Raw genomic sequence first — 17,921 nt, forward strand, 5'->3', positions numbered from 1 at the left:
CTGTAAATTATAAGTGATACTTAACACCCTTAAATATTAAAAGTTATATCTTGTATAATTAAATATAATAATTTTTATAAAATATTACTCACTAATTATAAATTTCACTTTTAGCTAGTACTAAATAATATTTTTTTTTTTTTGAGAAATAATACTAAATAATACTTATTGGAATTGTTATATTATATATTCTCAATAATAATTATTGTTTATTTTATAATTATTATTATTATTATGGGTAAGAACTAAGAAGAGTATCTTTATGGATAACGATGTAAATGGGTTTGTGGGATGGCTATCCCTTAATTTGCTTGGAATGTTCTTTTGGCACGTGCATCACATTCTCAGAGATATTTATGTAACTTATGACATATTTATTTATGCACTTATTATTATATTAGCATTTTTATTGGGAGTCAAATTATTTATCAATAATTATATTTTGGAGTGAGTGTTGGACGGACGAGGAAATATAAATATTTTAAAGAGTATTATTATTGAATATATTAGTATTATTTAACATTTTTTTTTATAAGTGGCGTGTGAGTAATAATATTTTTATTTTTTTAACTTATATGAAATTCAATACTTAATTATAAAAATAATAATATGATACCAAAGAGAAGGCTAAATGCCAATATTATTATTATTATTTTTTTTTAAAGACCAATATTATCTTTTAAACACTCATAAATTAAATTTTGTTATGTTTCAATTAATTATTATAATAACCGCGCGAGGTGCGGTTACGTTAACTAATTGATTAATAATATTTTATTTTTTAAAATTATATGAAACTTAATACTTAATTATATAAATAATAATATAATATAAAAAAAAAAGCTAAACGCGAATATTATCTTTTAATATTTCTCATTTTTTAACTAACCCACAAATGTAATTAAGTAAAAATCTTAATTACATGATTTTTATCACACCACACGTGAAACAATGGTAGAACATTGATTGATATATTAAAAAAGAATAATTTTTCAAATAACAAAGTCCAAATAAATTGGTAGGACTATAGCAAATAAACCAAAATATAATTTTCAAGTCTCAAATAAATAAAAAGAAAATACAAAACATAAATAATACATTAAAAAATGCACTAAAACTATATATAAAAAAAATAATAATAATACATAAGAATAATTTTATATATAAATATTGTGGTTAAAATATTGCAGTTATTCTTTAAATATATTTCATTTAATCACACCTCATTATGATAATAATGACAATATTAACCATAACCATAGCCACACCATGTAGTGTGGATTTTGAGAAAAAGAAGTGATTGGAATTGTACAACAGTTGAAATTCAACATTGAATTACTGTCTGCTCAAAATTCATGTTTGGACAAAGGAAGGAAAAGTATTATAATAATTACCCATTTAAGCAAAACCCATGAAAATTAACCCTTGCATTACATTTGGGGTGGTGGACTTTCCCTGCTTTTCTCTTGAGGCTGCTGTGATTAGGCAAATCTTGTCTAGTAATATGATGGTGATGATGATGATGATCATAGCTCACCTTCTTCCACATTGTTCAAATCTGCTGCAGCTGATGTCAATCCATTTTTCTGATGATATTCCGAGTCCTCGAGTTCTTGTCTGTGCGATGGCTTAGACCAACTTCGTCTACTACGGTCTTGCTTACTTTTCTCATTTCCAACAGCTAATTCAATGCCATCTTCCAGTTCCCTCTCGATGAGATCATCGTCGTCCATCACATCTGTTTTCCGAGTTGTATTGCCAACCGAATTCCTTCTTTTCTCCAGTGCTGCCTTTAATTTGTCCTTGTCGAACTTTTTCATTACCTCTTGTGGTGATTGCCGGCTTATAAGTGTGCTTTGTTTATTTTCTGGATTTCGAACTTGGTTTTTGCTCTTCAATTCTCTAGCATCTCTAGTTTCACTTTCTTCACCAGTTTCGGGGTGTGGCAATTGCCTAGGTTCGGAATAATGATTCTCTCTAAATTCACCATCATCCACCTTGTGATCCGACCCATTATTCATTTCGGCGTTTCTGTGGTCATTACTTCGACTCTCAGCTGTTCTAAGGTGTCCGCCGTGATTTTCAGCGTTAGAAAACTTGGATGGTGGCTTAGATAACACCACAGGCTTAGAGGCTCCCGGTCGAGTACTTCCAGCCTGAGAATGATTGTTGTTAGTTAAACACTCTTCATTGCTCGTTGTCGCTTTGACAGGGGTCGCGTGAGTAACACCACTCGCAGCACTTCCTTCAACATCACTTGAAGGTGCCACGCGATTTTGTTCGTACAGTTCCAACATTTGATTGCTAACTTCTGCAAGAAATTACGGAAAATATTTAAACTTGAAACCCAACAGATTTACAGACGAATATTCATACATGACACAATACTTTAGCTTCCGTTTTACTCATACGGACAAGAAATTAAAGACCATTTTTGAATTGGTAACAAAGAACACTCTCAAATGATCTAGTTTCCTGTCTTCACTAATTCTCTTAAAGCATGTTTGGAAGTCACTATATAATTACACTATATTTTAGATACAAGTCGCGATTTCTTAGTGCGCATTTGAAAAGTCACGATGTAATTGGATTTGTGTGTACTTGAAGGTAATAACACAATTTTACATATTTGTCTGACCATATAATTGGAAGTAATTAAGGGGTTCCAATTACACTCTTTAATTCTCATGACTCCATGAGAATTAAAGTGTAATTACACTATATAATTACTAAAAATTTACCATATTATACTATATAATTACTAAAAGATATTATTTTCTAGTGTAATTACTAATTATTTTGCTGAACAAAATATTAAGAATTCATATATAATTACCACCTCATATTCAAACACACCTTGTATTTTAAAATATAGTGTGATTACTAGACTATGTAATTACCACTCTAGTAACTACACTACCTAATAATTACACAATTACTTCTAAACACACCCTTAATGTTTTGTTTTGACGAAATAGTTAGTGATTACTGAGTGTAATTACACTCAATTTTAATTGGGTCATAAGAACTGGAGAGTAATTAGGAACTCCTCAATTACCACCAACTACAGAATTTTTGTATAATTACCTCTAATTACACTCAAATTGTGTAATTACCACCCTAAGTAATTATCATATTTCTTAGACATATCATCACCTTTATAAGACTCATGTATGAAAGAGTAAAAGAGTAATTTAATTATTATAGAAGGTTGGAAAGATACCTTCCAATTGGCGTGGAGTGACATCGAACTCTTGCCACCAAACCTTCTCACCATCTGATGGGAGCTTTACTTTGAGGAACTTGGCAGCAAGAAAAATGGCGCCAGCAGCGACATGGTGTGGTTTAAATTGTAAGCATAGAGATGTCCTAAGTCTGCATACCATATTCAATTTCAGGACGAAGACGAGCAGTGGGCAGTAAAAATAAACTTAGGTTAGGCATAATATACCCATCATTGACAAAATTCCACGCAACTTGAGCAAGGGCGTGTTGAGCTACTTTGAATTTCTTTATTGCCTCAACAAGGGGCTTATATGGATGCTGAACATTAAAATCAAAACCTAAAGTTGCAAGAACAATTCTCTCTGCAAGTAAAACTAATTCCTTCTGTTGTTCATAGACTTCCTGTATGACAAAAGCAAACACACGAATGAGTTAAACTGAAAAAGAAAAAACAATAGCGGGAAATGCAATCTTTCGGCAACACAAGAAATCGAAGTGAATGGCCAAGGATGTTGAATGGAAAGAAAGTAACCTATTTCGTAACTCATTAACATGTACTATAACATGCCAAACTATGCATCCAAATTCAAAGTTTCCGAGTTTATACATATATATATTGAAATTAGGATTCCTGCCTAACCGTACAACATTTGGGGACCGGCAAACTCTAACAATTTCTATGTAGGTACCTAAAGAGGGACTCGAACCTCAGAAATTGTGGGAGCAAACCACGTGCTTGACCATTTGAGCTACCCCTCTTGGGTAAAGTTTTCGAGTATATGATTTACTTTAAAATTACACAAGTAATTTCTTGAACCGTGAAGTTGTGAACTATATTAAAGATATAAACGAAAAAAACATGGATCAATTTGTATTGCCAGATAGTGTCAACAAGAATCCAAAATTATATTGGCAGTCAAGGCTTTGTGTTTAAAAAAATACTCTACAAAAAAAAAAAAAAGAAAATCATTGAAAACATTTTTGTTAAAGGTAAAATTACATATATAACTAAGGAAAACTATTCAGGCTCACAATAAAGCTATGTCTGGTAACTCATGTCTGTACTATTAAAAAAACTGCAATGGAAAACCCTAATAAATCACAACTCAAGGCAGTCTATCTCTTACATGTCTTTTTTTTAAAAAAAAAATAAAAAATTGAAGGTAAATCATTTTCTGAGCTGATTAATGGGTGTTTTACATGCACCAAGTAAATACTTACGACTTTTTCTTTTTTTTTTAAAAAAAAAAAAAAATTATAGATATAGTTACTTAATTTCTTTTTCCATTCATTATATAGTCGAATGGTGGGATCTAAAAGAATTTGCAATGAGAATCCTAGGTCTTATTTGTTCAATATCGACATGTGAACGTAATTGGAGTGTTCTCAATAAAGTGCACGCAAAGAAAAGAAACCGCCTAACCACAGCTAGGATGAATACTCTTCTGTACATAATGTACAATAGAAAGTTGAAACACAATTTTTTAAAGAAACATTCAGGAAGTGTAGAATATGATCCTTTGATTGTTGAAAATGTGTCTTCTGATGATGAGTGGGTAGCCAACCCAAATGATGAAGAAGATGGTGATAGCAGAGTAATTGAAATCGAAGGGGTAGTGCAGATTGAGGATGAGAGTAGGAGTTCAAGAGCAACAAGGAAGAAGAAACAAATCATGCACCAAAGAAAGGTTACTTTTAGAACTCATTGCAATTATGTAGTTACAAGTATAGACTTAGTTATATAGAGTAGGCTAGTCTATGATATAAATTATTCATATTGATATGTTATGATGTAGGAAATGGAAAAAATATCCAAGTAGATTTGGATGAGGAAGATGAAGATGAATTTGAAGGTGCTAAAAATGATGATGGAGACAACGATCGAGCTATACAATACAATGATTTCTCATAAAGTCTCAATAGTGATAATGATCATGAAAATTATGACTTCTTAAACATTTGAGTTGGAATATGTCTTCTTCATGCTTGGACTTTGATTTGATTCTACTATTCCTCTATCAATTAGGATTTTCTTTGGAACCTTCAATGAATGTAATTTATGATATTAACGGGTGGTTTCATGAATTTTATGACTTTGTTATGAAATTATGTGTTGTTTGTATGAGTTTTATGATAATTCATGAGGTGTTTTGTTCTTTTTGTTGAGGCTAAAGACGATTCCCGAATACGATTTTAAAATCTTGATTAAGGCATCATTATTTGGTCCTCATTGTCTCATAAAATCAATAAAATTTCTTCTAGACCACCAAAACCTAATAACATGATCATAATTCTTTTCTTCCTAAGAGAAATATCATGCATTGATAAATAAAGGAATGATTGGTATGCAAGAACTAAGGCAATAAAAAGATACCTTTTGCTTAATCCTTTGTGCTGCTGCGGGATCCTTTTTATTAATGATTTCGTAAGAAATAAGTATAACTTCTTTTAGAAGGCGAGGTGTCTCTTCTACTTTCCCAGCAAGGAACATGCATGCTGTTGCAATGGTCTGCAAAGGATTTACAACACAAAATTAAGTACTACAATAGATGAATTCCCAATGTCAAATATCAGATTCCAACTCAATCGTATCTAACAGTTCTCCCTCATACATTTCGGCAGTTGCTTTGCCAATCAGCATGGATTGATAATTTTGTATAGCAACCTATATTAGCATTATTACAATGACTTAAAATGAGAAGGGCAGTCCAAGATTGAATGATATAGGCTTACCCTTCTATCATTCTTTGCATGGGATTGACGATGGAAGAATCGATGGCAAAAAATTATTGCTGTTGCAATTGTTACTTGGGGTCTGCATTATACAATAGTTACAATCATCATTATCTTGAAACAATGATCATAAACAAACTAAATCTCATTTATATCCACTAAAGAGAGCATTGGTTATCCTAAACCGACTTTTCATTATCGTTAAAAACCTATTACTAGATAGAAGTTAAGCACCATCTATTAGGAAAAAACTAAGACAATGTTCAATTGGCATTCAATTGAAGATGAAAAGTGAAAAGCTCAACAATTTAATGATTTGCATATGCGATAAACGAGAAGTAACAAAACTTACACTTTAAGTCTCATCCCTAAATCCTGGAGAAATGTACAGTATGATTTCCGTAGATAAGTCTCCTTTTTCAAATCAACCCCGTCGTGCCTAGATGGGGAATTTTCTTCAATTTCTCTTCGGGAGAAGTACCAACGACCTCCATCATCTGGAATCTCTAGCGAATGTTTATTATAATCACTTTCATATGATCCATGATTGATAACCATACCAGCCATAAAACCAGCCATTTGTATCTCCTTTCGATAATTATAAACTAACACTATCAATCTATCATACACGAACTATGTTCTTAACAAACATAAAATTAAACCACCAAAGAATAGTAGCTTCCTGTCCACAAAAATAAAAAAAATGAAATAGGTAAGATACAGTCATAAGAGGGCCAGAGAGTAACATATTCACATCTAGAAGCTAGTGTATTTGGACTTAGAGAGCTGCAATTGGAGAGGATGAACACACTACCATAATCAAATACACACAATTCACTCCAACCTCAGTAAACACAGAGCTCTAAATTACTCCTAAAATACTAAAATTTACAAAATAACCTCACTTAATTTATTCTATGCCACCATGTAATCTATGGTCGTTTTGCGACCATAATAGACGTTTATGGTTGCACATTATAATTCATGTTCGTTTCTGCGACCATCCAAAGTTATTTTGCTAATAAAAACTTTCATAAAGACTATTTCTACAAAACACTCTTACCCTTACCAAATGCCTAGATAGAATCAAATGCTAAATACCTAAAGCCATAAGACTATGGAAATTAGATTTTGGTGGGGAAAAAACTTGAATCAACAAAATTTCCCACACCAAACAAGAAAAATTGATTTTTTTTAATCATTCTCCACACTTTTTTTTTTCCTTCTATTTTCCTTACCTTAATCTTTCCTAACCAAAATCCAACTTCCAAACAAAACTCAAGAGAAAACAAAATTTAATAATTCTTACCAATGCTAAACCAATAATTCAGTACAATACATATAAACTTTTTTTTCTTCAGATTACTAATTTTCCCCTTAGTATTGTAAATTTGCAATCTTTAACTAAAAACTTCTAATTACTCATACTTAATACTGTCCTATAGCTAAAATAACTCTAGTCATGAAATTTGAAAGGAAAAATAAAAATCATCAAGTGCTTTTTTTTCTTCAATTCAGTAAAATCAATAAACACTCATGATGACTGACCCAGAACACTCTCAATCAAACACAAACTAATTCTTCTTACTTTTTTAATCAAGAAGAAGAAGAAGAAGAAAAACCTAATTTCCCTTCATCAAACACAGTGTGTTAGCCTCGAAAAGAATCTGATTTATTCCAAATCACCCAACAAAAAGAAAAAAGCCACTTGGGTTTTCAAATTGAGATTATCTTGAGTTTTTCGAACCCCACAAAAATAAAACTTGAGGATTGCGAAGAAGAAGAAAGGAAGAGTTGATTTGGATTGACCTGATGGGGAAGAAAGGAAGGGGCTGGTCGTCTTTGAAGTTGGAAGGCCTTGAATTGGGGTCTGAGGAATGAGACCCACTTCCATAACGGGAAGTTATTGGTTAGAACGGCGCCGTTTCTGGAGGAAGAGGTGACCGGCGACGGAGGAGGGGAAGTGAGAGCAAGCAAGCAAGCTTGGCTTGGTTGATTGATTGCTTTGGGTTTTGGGAAATAAATGAAACTCTTTTAGGAAATAGCTAACCAATACTTATTAATTAATTAGGTTTATTGGTTTTAAATATTAATTACTTTTATTTGGAAACCTAATTAATTTAAGGCTAATTAAATTTTTTATTCTCGAATTTTAACATATACTAAATTATGCTTTTGAAACTTTTAAGGCGGTTAAAAGTTCTTTCTAAATTATTAAGATTGTTGGATTTAAGGATTTTTGTTCAATTTTAATAAAAAAAGTCTAACAAGAATCAAAATTTAGAGACATGATTTAGTACATATCAAAGTTTGAGGGATATAATTTAATAGATTTCAAAGTTTGAGGAACATAATTTATTACATGAACAATCACTAAATTAGTAAAATAGAATAAAATTGGACAAACGTCTTTAAAACAATCTCAATAGTTGACAAAGAATTTTAAATGGTCAGAAAAATTTAGAAAGCATAATTTGGTACATGTTAAAATTTAGGGAATAAAAATCCTAAATAGCCTTAATTTAAATAGTGCCACAAATTTATTCCCAACAATATATTTTTTTTTCAAAAACATCATGCTTATTTAAGGTATTTAACGCGTCTATAATTAGTTAGCAGTTTCTCATATTATTTATTTATTAAATTAAAATATGTGAGATTCGATATTAAATGCACCAATATTAATATGTAACGTGGTACTTGACGCCTTAGAGCATCTCCAATAGGGGACAACCAAAATAGTTGCCCAATTGGTCCCATCTAACACATTTTTTCTTGTATTAGTCAATTATAATTTTTTTAAGTAAAAATATAAAGGGGACAATGGTGCATATTTTAGAATAAGGTTTTACACCATATATTGAAATTTTTAACTTTTTTTTTACTGTGGGGCGAACTTTTTTCAAAAATACTGTATTATTTTTTTAAAAAAATACTATCTATTGTATTAAGTTTCCACTGTTGTTCTACAGTTATTTTTTAGTTATTCTACTGTTATTTTTAATTGTTCTGTTTTGTTATTTTACATTATCTTATAAAAAGATAGTATTTTTGTAAAAAATTTGTAAACTTTTGCCTAAAATTTAGGATTTTTGTTATTTGATGTAAATCTATCACAAAATTATTTTTTGTGTCAAATATAGCACAATAAAAGACACTATCTATAAGTGCCAAAAGTACATACATTATAAAAAAAAAAAAAAAAAAAAAAAAAATCTCATCTACATAATATTATTTTTCTACAAAAATTGTTCCGAAGATAGACAATCCTAGAAGTTGCCAAAAGTATGCAACCATTATATTTGGCCTTTTTTTTATTTTTTATTTTTTTTTATTTTTATTTTTGTTCTAATGCACAAGGTACAAATTAACTATAAAAATTAATATTACTACTCATTTAAAATATACAAAATAATTAATTTCATTAATATTATTTTAATATATTATATATATCTTATTCAAATTCAAAATTATATCAGTTTTAATTATGTGGTTGAAATTAATTATAAATCACTGCTTAGAAAAAAATGTGTATAATTTGAGTGTATTTCTATTATTATTCTTAAAAAATAATAAATATCATTGTTGTAAATTAAAAAAAATAAAAAATGTGTATGAATTATTATAATTGTTAATTAATTTTTAATAACAAAGGTGACTTAAATGCATCTTTATTAAGATGCTCTTAATTTTAATAATAGCTTATTATACCATTTTAATATCTTTATTGTCTTCAAAGTAACTTCATTAAACACTTAATAATGTCATCTTCATATTTTGTATTAAAACTCTCTCTCTCTCTCTCTCTCTCTCTCTCTCTCTCTCTCTCTCTCTCTCTCTCTCTCTCTCTCTCAAAAGCTTAAACTCACTTCAATATAGTTTAGTTTTTGTGCCAATTATGAATCCTTGAAAGTGTTAATTCTTGTATGAAGATGCTAAAAACAACTAAAATCAATGTAAAGTTGTGTTTGAAAGTTAGAATTTAGTGAAAGTGGGTAAAGATCAGAAAAATAAAATTAAATAATTTTTTATTGGATCTCCAAAATATATATATATTTGTACCCTTTTTCCCTTTTTATTAGACTGTAAAAAGATGAAAAAAAAAGTAAAATTACAATTTTTTCTCTATTTTCTTCTATGGATCTAAAAAAAAATCTTCCTTTTCTTTTTTCTTTTTTGGTGAAATCCAACATCAAAACACACCCAAAAGAAATTACAAAACAAAAACAAACAAATATTTCTAGTGCTTTGAGAAACAAAAATAAAGGAATGAGAAGCATAATTCTATTTCTAGTGCTTTGGGGTCCAATTTAGTCCCCTAAAAGTTGGTCTAAAAATTATGCACACAATCAAATAAATACACAAACAAATCCTTACAAAGATTTAATCCTAGTAAATCAAATATCATTAACAATTTTTGTGTTCTTCCATTGGTTCAATTGGTCAAATAATTGACTCTTTTGAAAAATTTCAAACACAATTCTATCCTATGAAACTTTTGTCTTTGTTTTTTATTCCAAGAATTTAGTTATTACAAATATAAGAGAGAGAGGCCAAGCTTGAAATAAGGGAAAGTACCAATTTTCCAACATATAATTTTTAACTAAAAATAGAAACAAATTGGCCTAATTTTCCATTGTTCACATTCATTCAAACAAATTACCATTCATCACAAAGAATCATCCATTTCCATTAAACATTTTTCTTTTTATTATTTCTCTCTGCATGAAAAATCTCATAAACTTATTTTTTTTTCACGTAAAAAAGTGAAAAAATAATAATAAAAAAAAATGTTCACTACTTTTTCTATGTAAAAATGAGTGTTCTATAGAAGAAAAAAAAGGCTAAGCATAAAAAAAACACACAAAATTCAAACATCAAACATGGCGAGTACACCATCAAGCCCGCCAAAGAAGTCGTCGTTGGGGCGGCCGCCGGTGAAATTTGCTCGTCGAACGTCGAGCGGCCGCATGGCGAGCCTATCTCGGGACGACGATTTAGAAAGCATATCAAGCGAATTCTCCACCCAAAATGACTACATAAATTACACGGTGATGATGCCGCCGACGCCAGACAACCAGCCAGTGACCGAGGAGAATTCCGGCGGTGGCAGTGACGGAGGAGGAACGAAAATGGACAGGAGAATATCGGTGATGAAATCGAATAATAATAATAATAATAATAATAACAAGTCAATGTTGGTGAGAACACAAACTGGGGATTTTGATCACAACCGTTGGTTGTTTGAGACTAAAGGGAAGTATGGGATTGGAAATGCTTATTGGTCTGAAGAAGAAGAGACTTATGAATCAGATGTTAGTATGTCTGATTTCATGGATAAGCCATGGAAGCCTCTCACTAGGAAGGTCAAGGTTCCTGGTGGTGTTCTTAGCCCTTACAGGTTTATACATTATATAATTATATATTATTATCATTATAACAATATTTATTCTCTTTAATTACTCATTCATAACCGAAACAATACTTTTTTCTCAAAAAAAAAAAAAAAAAAAAACCCAAACAATACTTATAATTGGTTTGCGCGAAATAAATTAAAATGTGTAAGACCTGAAATATGAATAATATATGTGATATTTTTTTACCGTAAGGTACTTTCAGAATTTATCTTGTTAAAGAATTACGAGTACTAGTGGTACGGATTTTTAAGTTCGGGTGTATAGAATTAGTAATCTAAACTCACCCGTTTGTGTGAGTTTTTGGGTTTTGGGTGCGGGTGGGTCAGGCTTAGGTTGAACCGGGTCCGGGTGGGTTTTGACTTCAGTTTAGGTTGACTTTTTTTTTGGGAAATTTACATGGTGTACTAATTTTTGCTATTTTTTTACAAAAATACTGCCAGGCGGTATTTTTACTTTTTTACTGTGTTTTTTTATAAATTTCATACTGCAGTATACTGTGTTAAGTTTTCACTGGTGTTCTACTAGTGTTTTACTGGTGTTCTACTGTTGTTTTGAGCTGTTCTGCTTTGTGTTTTACTAATGTTTTATAAAACACAGTATTTTTGTAAAGATTTCTGTGTGACAGTATTTTTGTAAAAATTAACTTAAATTCCAGTATTTTTGTAAGTTTTCTTTTTTTTTTTTATTTCTTTTTTGAAAAAAATCATTTTTATACATTTTTTCATTAAAAAAACAGAAAAAATGAAAAGAAAAGAAAATAAAATATAAATAATGTATCATTGTTTAGAATTAGATTTTTCTTTTGTTTTAAGTTTATGTTTTCAGAAAATGTATCAAACAAAATTTTATATATTCGAGTTTCGGGTGGATTTAGGTGTAACCAGATTTTTTCGGATTTTGAATTAATAAAACCCGAACATGGCGGGTGATGAACAAATCATATGCCACTTCATTTGTAAGATGTCATCTTATTTATGTTCGGTGTTTGCTTTTATGCTTAAGAATGAGATTAAAATATGAAATTAATCAACATAGGGTATGGTTAAGCATAGTAATATATAATCATCAATGGAACAGAGTACTCAGTCTGCTTTAAGATTATCTTGATTTATAATTCTATGCTAGAATACCTAAATTTATGTTAAAATGCCAAGAAGTTGTAGCTAGTTTGATTTTGAGAAAAGAAAAGGACTCACTACTCTTTTTAGTATAGTTTTCATGCTCAAATACATAATCTAGATAATAAATCTAATAAATATGCTTAATTAATTCAAGTTTGATTATAATCTAAATCAAGTAAATTTGTTCTTGTTATGAATTGATAATGTGTAGGTTACTAGTGGTGATCCGAATGGTAGTGCTATCATTTTTCTTAGCATGGAGAATCCAAAATCCAAACAATGATGCAATGTGGTTATGGGGAATGTCCATTGCTTGTGAGATTTGGTTTGCATTTTCATGGCTTTTGGATGTCCTCCCTAAGCTTAATCCCATCAACCGCGCCACGGATCTCTCCGCCCTTCGCGACAAGTTCGAGCAGCGCACCCCGTCTAACCCTAATGGCCGCTCGGACCTTCCCGGTGTGGATGTGTTTGTTTCTACTGCTGACCCTGAAAAGGAACCTCCTTTGGTCACTGCCAACACAATTCTCTCCATTCTTTCTGCTGATTACCCTACCGAAAAGCTCTCGTGCTACATTTCGGATGATGGAGGTGCCATTCTCACCTTTGAGGCCATGGCTGAGGCTGTTAACTTTGCTCAGGTTTTCATTACATTCTTCAATATCCACCAAAATCATATCCTATGCATTAAGTTAATACTTGAAGATACAATTTCATTAAGATGTTTTTGTTTTAGGTTATTAGAAGTTTATGGTAATCTTAATCTATGTTATTTATAGATTAGTGTGTGCCCTATGAATTAACACATAAAACTTTTTTAGATAGATAATATCCTTCATTTTGAATGAATAATTAAAAAATAAAATATTTTTTTTAATTCTTATTAAAAGAACAGATCGTATTTTCTTAAAAATTACTAAAACAATATGTATACTTCAAAAATTAATTATTTTGTTTGGGTCTCTGAGCTAAGTGGGCTCTAAACGTAGTCTTAGCCCGCCTTAGTCCAGAGTTAAACCTTACTAATTAATTATCATTAGTTCATAAAATAGTAATTTTGATGAATCATCTTCATCTTATAATCTATTTGCACAACAATAATATGATAATTTTTCACAAAATACAGCAAGGCCATTTCGCAAAATGACCTTATTAGAAAGAGTTGTTGAAAATGAAATAATGATGAAATTCCCATGTACATACAGGTTTGGGTACCATTTTGTAGAAAACACAACATAGAACCAAGAAATCCAGACAGCTATTTCAGCTCGAAAACCGACCCAACTAAGAACAAGAAGCTTCCTGATTTCGTCAAGGATCGACGTTGGATCAAAAGAGAATACGACGAGTTTAAGGTAAGGATCAATGGTTTACCAGAGGCAATAAAAAAGAGAAGTGAAATGTACAATTCTAGAGAAGAGGCAAAGGAGAAAAAGCTAGCCAGAGACCAAAATGGTGGGCTTTTGCCAGCAGAGCCAATCAAAGTGACCAAGGCAACATGGATGGCTGATGGTACACATTGGCCTGGCACATGGCTAACCTCAGCACCTGACCATGCCAAGGGAGATCACGCTGGTATTTTACAGGTACTTATTATGTATAGTAATATAGTATCATTACTTATATATAGCTAGTGAAATACATTACCTATATTTATAGTTATATTATAGATACATAGTTATATTACATACACTTGTTTTCATGATCTTTAATCACATAGGCATTCTCTATAAATTTTATATGTATTAATTAGTATACTTTGAACCACTTGAGGCTAGTTCAAGTGGCCATAGGTGGGTGTGTGTCTTGAAGGTCTTGGGTTCAAGTCCTAGGTAAAACATGATTGTAATATATAAACGTTTAAATCAAAAAAAAAAAAAAATCAGTATACTTTGGGTTTCAACTGGTAGACAGCTGTTAGATCAACTTAATCTTGATTCAATAGTTATAGAGACAACTGTTAGATCAACTCAATCTTGTTTCAATAGTTATAAAGACCGCAAAAATACATACTTTCACGGAACAAAATTCTCTCCCATTTATACATAAATTTGTTATTATATATGAGAAACCTTAATTAAAAGATATACAATCTCATATGGTTAATTTATAATTAGGAAAACTATATATTGAGAAAAAAGTTCAAAATTCCTATTTTTTAAGGAAAAAAAAATGAAGAAGTCCCATGTTCATGCTCCATGTAACAAAAAGTAGTAGTGAAGATAATGGCCCAAATTAGTTTTGTCCAAAGAAAAAAGAGTAACTAGTGTAATCATGAAACCAAGTTTGAATTAAGATTTTTTATGAATTTGAGTGCAGGTAATGACTAAAGTCCCAGAGAATGAGCAAGTAATGGGTTACAACGATGAACAAAAGCTAGATTTCACAGGAGTGGACATTAGGCTGCCAATGTTCGCATACGTGTCGAGAGAGAAGAGGCCGGGTTACGATCACAACAAGAAGGCAGGAGCCATGAACGCCATGGTTAGAGCCTCAGCAATACTCTCCAATGGACCATTTATTCTCAACCTAGATTGTGACCATTACATCTACAACTGTTTGGCCATTAAGGAAGGAATGTGTTTCATGATGGACCGTGGAGGAGACAGAATTTGCTACATACAATTCCCACAAAGATTTGAAGGGATTGACCCATCTGATCGATATGCAAATCACAACACTGTTTTCTTTGATGGTATTACTTCTTTCTCACTTTTATTATCTTATTATTAGTTAGTTATAATAATGCTTTACTTTGAAACCTCTACCAAATAGGCTTACTTTTCTAAACAACAATGTCATCACAAAGGAGAGTATGATGTATCCAAACTTTCACTAGTGTTCTATTAGCTTAGGTGGCATTTGGTTGGTAGTAATGAACACATAGAAATAAAATAGAATAAAATTTAATCTGCATAAAAATAATTTTTTCTTTTACTCAAAAAAAAAAAAATAATAATTTTCTTTTTATCTTTCAAAAAAAAAAAATAAATAATTTTTCTTTCTATTTCAAAATAAAATAGTCATTTAATCAAAATGGTAAAAAATTCATTTTACAATAGAGTGAAAATTATTTCATTATCTCCAACCAAACGCCTCCTTATTGTTTCAAAGTTGTTGTGTTTTTTAAAACTAGTGTAGATAGAGCTTTTTGTTTTTGTTGTAGTTTCTTAAGCTACTATTCTTATTTCTTAGGTGTCTTTATACCTAGACTATTTTTCAAAATTTTCTTAATTTTTTCTTTATCTCAATGAATTCTTATCATTAGAGATATTATGCTTATTCCCTATTGTTATTTGGATTAGCCATTAAGCTTGTAATTGAAAAAATGATCTAAACAAGTATAATGAAGGTTTAGAAAGTGGTTGATACAAATGTTACATCCATTTCGTTAATTCTATCTCAAATCTAATTGACAATAAGAATTCAATAACGATTTGATATTCTCATGTCTATTCGATGTCACTTGATGATGATAAGAGTACTTCACCCACTTCTCCTACTAAATATTTTACCTTAACAGGTAACATGAGAGCTCTTGACGGCCTGCAAGGCCCGGTGTACGTGGGAACCGGGTGCATGTTCAGGCGATATGCACTCTACGGGTTTCACCCACCGAGAGCAAACGAATACTTAGGCGTGTTTGGCCAATCGAAAAAGAGAGCTCCAAATTACCAATCAGAACACTTGGTGGATGACGATTCAGATACACAGCCATTAAATTCACACCCTGATCTTGGTTTGCCTAAGAAGTTTGGAAACTCAAACGTGTTTACTGAAACCATTGCCGTTGCCGAGTACCAAGGACGTCCTCTTGCTGATCACAGCTCTGTCAAGAATGGCCGCCCTCCAGGCGCACTCCTCCTCCCGCGTCCTCCTCTTGATGCCCCAACTGTCGCCGAAGCTGTTGCCGTCATCTCTTGCTGGTATGTATTAAGTATTTCACTCACTCTCTACAGATTCAATAAGCTAACAGCTACTTTGGATTTTGAGTAATATGTTCAGTGCCTTGAAATCTAAGTAATAAATTACGCTTGGTTATTTTGGAAAAAAGAGTTTTAATGATTATACGGAGTAAAATGTAATACGAGAGCAGATTACTGCATTGTCTAAATTTTCTTCTACAAATTAACCAAAAGAGAGTTTATACGAAATAACTTTTTTTTTTTTCATTGTTGAAAAAAAAAACAGGTACGAGGATAAGACAGAATGGGGTGAGAGAATAGGCTGGATATACGGGTCAGTGACAGAGGACGTGGTGACGGGCTACCGGATGCACAACAGGGGTTGGCGGTCAGTCTACTGCATAACAAAACGAGACGCCTTCCGTGGCACAGCTCCAATCAACCTCACTGACCGGCTACACCAGGTGCTAAGGTGGGCAACAGGCTCAGTCGAGATTTTCTTCTCAAAGAACAATGCACTTCTAGCCACGCGCCGCCTCAAGTTCCTCCAACGCGTGGCTTACCTAAACGTCGGGATCTATCCCTTCACCTCAATCTTCCTAGTAGTTTATTGTTTTCTTCCAGCTCTATCACTCCTTTCTGGACAGTTCATAGTAGAAGGCCTTAGTGTGGCATTCCTTTCCTATCTCCTAACGATCACAATCTGTCTCACTCTAATTTCCCTCCTAGAAGTGAAATGGTCTGGAATTGGTCTAGAGGAATGGTGGAGAAACGAACAGTTTTGGCTCATTGGTGGGACAAGTGCCCACCTTGTAGCTGTAGTACAAGGGTTATTGAAAATCATAGCTGGTATTGAGATTTCATTTAAGTTGACTTCTAAGTCAGGTGGTGAGGATGAGGAAGATGTGTTTGCTGACTTATATGTTGTTAAGTGGACCAGTTTGTTTATAATGCCGTTGACTATTATAGTGGTCAACATAGTTGCTGTGGTGATTAGTTGTTTTAGGACCTTATACAGTGTGTTACCTCAATGGAACAAGCTCTTAGGTGGGACTTTCTTTAGCTTTTGGGTTTTGGCTCATATGTACCCTTTTGCTAAAGGGTTGATGGGAAGAAGAGGACGAGTCCCTACGATTGTGTTTGTTTGGGCTGGGTTGATCTCTATTACTGTTTCTTTGCTGTTAATTTCGATAAATCCTCCTGATGATACTACTACTACTTCTGGAGGAAATGTTCAGATATGATCAAATAAAATGGAACTAGACTAGGGGAAAAGAAAAAACTATTTTGATGTGATTTTAGGTGGTCTACTTTGTATCATGATAAATGTAACAATAGAACTGTTGTGTTTGTTGTGTGGTTACTAGTGTTAAGTCCTCTAAATTTTGTGATTTCAAGCAATGTAATTTTTTTTTTTTTTTCTTTTGTATTATTTTGTAGGAAGTATAATGTGATTTTGAACTTTAGGCATAATACTCTAGAGGAACTTTCATGCAATAAACATCAGATTAATGAAGAAA

General features: G+C 31.8%; 2 protein-coding genes across 4 annotated transcripts; one reads left to right on the plus strand and one right to left on the minus strand.

The window, feature by feature from the left end:
• Positions 1-1,182: 1,182 nt before the first annotated feature.
• LOC115724098 (cyclin-T1-3) lies at positions 1,183-8,044 on the minus strand. Of its 3 annotated transcripts, none has more exons than XM_030653556.2 (7): positions 7,768-8,044; positions 6,311-6,640; positions 5,959-6,040; positions 5,600-5,734; positions 3,452-3,627; positions 3,224-3,375; positions 1,183-2,311 (listed from the first exon to the last, which is right to left on the minus strand). In XM_030653556.2, exons 2-7 carry the CDS (start codon positions 6,535-6,537, stop codon positions 1,527-1,529), a joined length of 1,557 nt encoding a protein of 518 aa, XP_030509416.2. In that variant the 5' UTR covers positions 6,538-6,640; positions 7,768-8,044; the 3' UTR covers positions 1,183-1,526. The 3 variants fall into 3 exon arrangements, with proteins under 3 accessions (XP_030509416.2, XP_030509417.2, XP_060961096.1); XM_030653557.2 differs by having other exon boundaries at positions 7,581-7,986; XM_061105113.1 differs by having other exon boundaries at positions 7,547-7,986.
• A 2,570-nt stretch (positions 8,045-10,614) lies between these two features.
• Positions 10,615-17,876, plus strand: LOC115724096 (cellulose synthase-like protein D1). Its single transcript, XM_030653553.2, has 6 exons — positions 10,615-11,359; positions 12,708-13,137; positions 13,702-14,082; positions 14,816-15,191; positions 16,020-16,422; positions 16,688-17,876. The coding sequence occupies exons 1-6, from the start codon at positions 10,842-10,844 to the stop codon at positions 17,643-17,645; spliced, it is 3,066 nt and encodes a 1,021-aa protein (XP_030509413.2). The 5' UTR covers positions 10,615-10,841; the 3' UTR covers positions 17,646-17,876.
• Positions 17,877-17,921: the final 45 nt, after the last annotated feature.

The sequence above is a fragment of the Cannabis sativa genome, chromosome 9, assembly GCF_029168945.1.
Source record: "Cannabis sativa cultivar Pink pepper isolate KNU-18-1 chromosome 9, ASM2916894v1, whole genome shotgun sequence".
NCBI lineage: Eukaryota > Viridiplantae > Streptophyta > Magnoliopsida > Rosales > Cannabaceae > Cannabis > Cannabis sativa.